General features: G+C 41.8%; 1 protein-coding gene across 1 annotated transcript; it reads left to right on the forward strand.

Moving 5' to 3' along the window:
- The first annotated feature begins 925 nt into the window (after nucleotides 1–925).
- On the forward strand, nucleotides 926–3639 carry LOC147428109 (S-adenosyl-L-methionine-dependent uroporphyrinogen III methyltransferase, chloroplastic-like). The gene is made up of 7 exons (XM_086497388.1): nucleotides 926–1209; nucleotides 1475–1803; nucleotides 1972–2049; nucleotides 2348–2417; nucleotides 2499–2568; nucleotides 2660–2867; nucleotides 2992–3639. Exons 1-7 carry the CDS (start codon nucleotides 990–992, stop codon nucleotides 3163–3165), a joined length of 1149 nt encoding a protein of 382 aa, XP_086353514.1. The 5' UTR covers nucleotides 926–989; the 3' UTR covers nucleotides 3166–3639.
- The last annotated feature ends 813 nt before the right edge of the window (nucleotides 3640–4452 follow it).

Genomic DNA, 4452 nt, shown 5'->3' on the forward strand with positions numbered 1-4452 from the left:
AAGAACGATTGGTTCCACCTAGCTCAGGAACAGGGAAGTCAAATGAAGCTTCTTGCTCTTCATGTAGTTCCTATACGGAAATAGAAGCTTCGACACAACCTCCACCTACCATTGTACATTCCATACAAACAAGAAAGAGTTTGCACCTCCCGTTGTAAGTCCACCACCTACAACAACGTTGCAAATAAAATCATGGGAGAGTATCTTACCACCCTTGCAACTAGATGAAATGCATAGGTCGACCGAAAACTATTGGTTAAAGCGTTCACCCATAATAACTTGGAACAATTCAAAAGGTGACGACATCATTCCAAAAGGTATGATCTACCCAAGGAAGTGGGGAGTATTTGCTGACAGTCATCATTCACTCACTCCCCTCTCAATCTCCAATCTTAGGGAATGTATATATAAAGCCTTATACTCACAAAAACAAGATAAAAAAGTAAAAGAGCAAGAGTCACCAAACAATAATTTAGAAACTGTGTTTGTGTCTTAACTTGGAGAATATTTGTAAGAAATTCTTTTGGAAATTCTCAAACTCATGGCACGCAAAACATTGCGGATGGATTGCTAACCAATTTTGGAAATTTTTTGGTTGTAGTGCCTTGCCGCCAAGAAATAGAGTGAATTGTAGTAGAGTTGTTTTGGATAGGACTAGCAATAAAATCCCCACCAAGTGTTATTTCCACCCTCATTTCTAACTCCGCCTTTGGGATGCTTTTGTATGATGGAGAAAGCTTGTCCTGCCGAGGAGCAAATCTAACGTTGAGGCAAAGCGTGTGAAAGCCTTCTAATGTTCAAAAGGCAAAATGAAAGCCTTCTAGTGTTCAAAAGGCAAAACGAAATTGCAATGTGAAGTTGAGGAAAGTATGGCCCCTTGAGAGAACTTGAGGGACTGTGGTCTTTCTTTATGGTCCTTTTGGGAATGCAAAGGACAAGGCATAGTATAAAAACCAAGGGGAAGAAAGAATGTGCGAGAGCGCCATGCTATGGCGGCTGCTGTGGCGTCCTTAGCTGAGAAAGCTTCGTCGTCCTTTTGCTCGCAGTTCTCCATCTCTTCTCATACCTCCCATCTCTGCAGAAAACGCACCTTCTTCGCCACTTGCTCATCTCGCAGCGGTTCTCCCTTCACCGAGCGCCATTCTGTCAAGCCCCTGCGTGGTGGTGGAAAGCTTGACCTTATCTCTACCGTCCTTTCCTGCCGCAAAGGTAATTTTCTGATCATCCTGTAGGAGGTTTTTCAACAATGCGCTTTTTTTGTAAACGTTGCTCTTCAAAGTCTGCAATGGTTTTGTTGGATGTCTTTGGTGCCTTGGTATTTGTGGTTCAGTTTTCAGTAAAGACAAAGGAGAGTCAATGGTCGTTAGAGATCATAATGTGGGAAGCAATTGGAGTATACTAACGTGTGTTGAGAGGGCAGGCTTGTTTTAACAAGCTGATTGTTTATAATTCAATGTTTTCCATTTTGATGCAGAGGAAAACCCTCAGCACGGACAGGATTGTTTGGAGTTTGAGCAGGAGCATGATATTGCAACTCGTTTGCCCGAACTCAGACAACTGCTGAGCCTTTTACACAAAGATGAAAGAAAACAGGAAAAAGCTCATGGAGTAGGAAATGTCTTTTTGGTGGGTACTGGGCCTGGGGATCCTGATCTCTTGACAGTGAAAGCGTTGAAGCTGATGCAAACAGCAGATTTAGTATTGTATGATCGCCTCGTGTCCACAGACATTCTTGAGCTTGTCCATGCTGGTGCTCGCCTCCTCTATGTAGGAAAGACGGCTGGCTACCATAGTCGCACTCAGGTGTCTTGCCTTCTGTTGCTATCCATATGTCATTCTTACAATGAATGCATTTCCTTTTGACTGCTGGTGTGCAGATCATGTGCGTGTCTGTGCATGTAAAGTAAATGCTTTATTGTTGCAGGAATGCCTTTTAACGAGTTTTCATTAACGCACATGACAATATCTCAGGATGAAATTCATCAATTGTTATTGAGCTTTGCGGAGGCAGGAGCTACAGTTTTGAGGCTGAAAGGAGGAGATCCGTTGGTAAGATATGTTCTCTTTGTGTTGGATGTGTTATCTGATTATCTAAGGTGTATTGGGGGTATTATATGAAATTTGGTGGCATGCAACGATCCATTTCTATCTCGAGAGCATACTTGTCCATGTCCCATATGTGCGTACTTTCTGACTTTGGCTCCGTGAACAAAGTCCGCATTTAGAAATATGGGATGTAGAAGCTATGTCTCCCGACCAAGACATTCGTGCATTCATGGTGTTTATTGCTAAGATTTATTGTTCTTTTCTTAGGCAGGAAGATAATTAAGATAAGTATTTTACTCAGGTATTTGGAAGGGGTGGTGAAGAAATGGATTTCTTGCAACAGCAGGGTGTTCAGGTCCGGGTTGTTCCAGGTATGATGGAAGATAGTTTCTTTGTTTACAAGATTTTGTGGATGAACCACTGTAGCTGAGAGCAATACTTTGCTTGGATAGGGATTACAGCTGCGTCTGGCATTGCAGCAGAACTTGGGATCCCTCTAACGCATAGAGGAGCTGCAAACAGGTTGAGAAAGGGTGCTTGTTAGTTTGTATTGGGCAAGTGGAATTTTGATACCATGGCATGAACCAGTACATACATTTGTTTGTGCTTTCAGTGTCCGGTTTCTCACAGGGCATTCAAGAAAAGGAGGAATTGACCCGCTTTTCATTCAAGATCAAGCAGCAGACCCTGACTCTACTCTTGTCGTGTATATGGGTCTGTCCACTCTTCCAAGCTTGGCTGCAAGGCTTATTAATAGTGGCCTACCTTCTGACACTCCTTCTGCAGCTGTAGAAAGGGGAACAACAGCATATCAACGCACGGTAAGGTTTTATGGCCCAAAAAGTCTTTTTAAGAATTTTGTTTTTTGTTATTCAGTTATTGATTTGTTAAACCTGATTGGTTCAAATGCTTTAGACAGTAAGTTTATTCCTACTATGCTTGCAGGTTTTTGCAGAGCTGCACGACTTACCATCAGAAGTCGTTGCAGCGAAACTTGAATCACCGACCCTCATTTTTATTGGTCGGGTGGTTGCTCTTTCTCCTTCGTGGCCAGGTGCGGCTCTAAATCAAGAGTCTACTACGATGACTACCACCAGCTTGCCACCTGCTATGGTGTAGTCACTCTCCTAAATTGCTATTGTCAGCATATGATGAGCAATATTTGAGCTTGTAGCTAGCATTTCGTCCTTTCGGTGTGGGTTTTGGAAGAAATTGGAACGTATATTCGATTATCAGGCATTGGAATTCACCATGCAGAAATTTTTGATACATGAGGTTTAAGCAGGCAATAGGATTTTAGGAAGAGCCTTTGATGAATAATAGTTCCCTGATTGGGTTGCAAACAGAACTGCTCATAAATTCTTCAGGGTGGGGGTGTGGTTGCTTAACTTCAGCTTTTGATGGGATTGGAAGCTAGAATTTCAGCTGCCCATCACAATTCTTTTATTGCAACCAGTGTACAATAAGCCTCTCTCCTTTCTTTAAATTTGACAAAAGGGGAGCTTTATTGGCTCTGCCCCTGCCCATCATCGATGTAAAACAGGATGAATATATGCGTTGTGAATTGGAATATTGAATTGTTTGTGTCCCTTGTGTAAGGAGCTTACAGTATCCTTTTATGATGATGGGTAACTGGGAGAGTTAATTTTCTGTCGATTTTTGGTAAAATGCATTGGATTTTGTACAGAAGTTTTGATTGTTTCCTTCTTAAAGTTGATACATGCTTGTGTGTCCTTTCGAAAGAATTGTGAGTACGTGTATGTATGTGTGCCACGAGCATGTAAATGGTGGGTGGATTTTGCTGTGTGGACAGATTGCCTTCAAGGCCACTCAAGGAGTGGGATGTGTTTGCCTTCCCTCAGGTTTATGGTACTGGATTGTAAGCATCACAAGACACCACTTGTAGAAAAGGCATTTGTACTCTTTTTGTTGATTGGACTGTTCTTAGGGTAGGGAGGACAACAGAGTGGAGAGATTCAACTCTCTTAAATTAGGTGTGCTTGTAGGAAGCTCTGAGACTCGAGGTAGGTAATGGATGAAGGACATGAAAGTTTTCCTCATGGGTGCTTTGACTCTATGGCTCTGTTTCACATATAAATGTCCAAATATAATTTTTCCGGTACTTGATGACCAACTGAGACATTCTTCACAGCTCGCATGGTTATGTTGCTAGTCTCACATGAGACTTATACACTCCTCATACATATATACTTCATTTTGCATGTAATATTTAATAAGCGAAGAAGAAGAAAACCGGTGTGAATGAGAGAGGGAGGGAGGGAGAGCATATGCTATGTGTGTAGTCCTATAAAGTGCCAAAACATAGAAAATAATATCTTCTTTGTTACCGCGATATAGATTATGCTCCTAGCTTTTTGCATCGTTAGAAATGTCAAGTTAAAAAAT

The sequence above is a fragment of the Adiantum capillus-veneris genome, chromosome 23 (genome assembly GCF_014529385.1).
Source record: "Adiantum capillus-veneris isolate H3 chromosome 23, ASM1452938v2, whole genome shotgun sequence".
Classification (NCBI taxonomy): Eukaryota; Viridiplantae; Streptophyta; class Polypodiopsida; order Polypodiales; family Pteridaceae; genus Adiantum; species Adiantum capillus-veneris.

Coding starts and splice junctions, on each gene's coding strand:
- LOC147428109 (XM_086497388.1), top strand. CDS start 990: ATGGCGGCTGCTGTGGCGTCCTTAGCTGAGAAAGCTTCGTCGTCCTTT. Junction 1,210..1,474: donor CGTCCTTTCCTGCCGCAAAG/GTAATTTTCTGA, acceptor ATTTTGATGCAG/AGGAAAACCCTCAGCACGGA. Junction 2,050..2,347: donor TGAAAGGAGGAGATCCGTTG/GTAAGATATGTT, acceptor TATTTTACTCAG/GTATTTGGAAGGGGTGGTGA.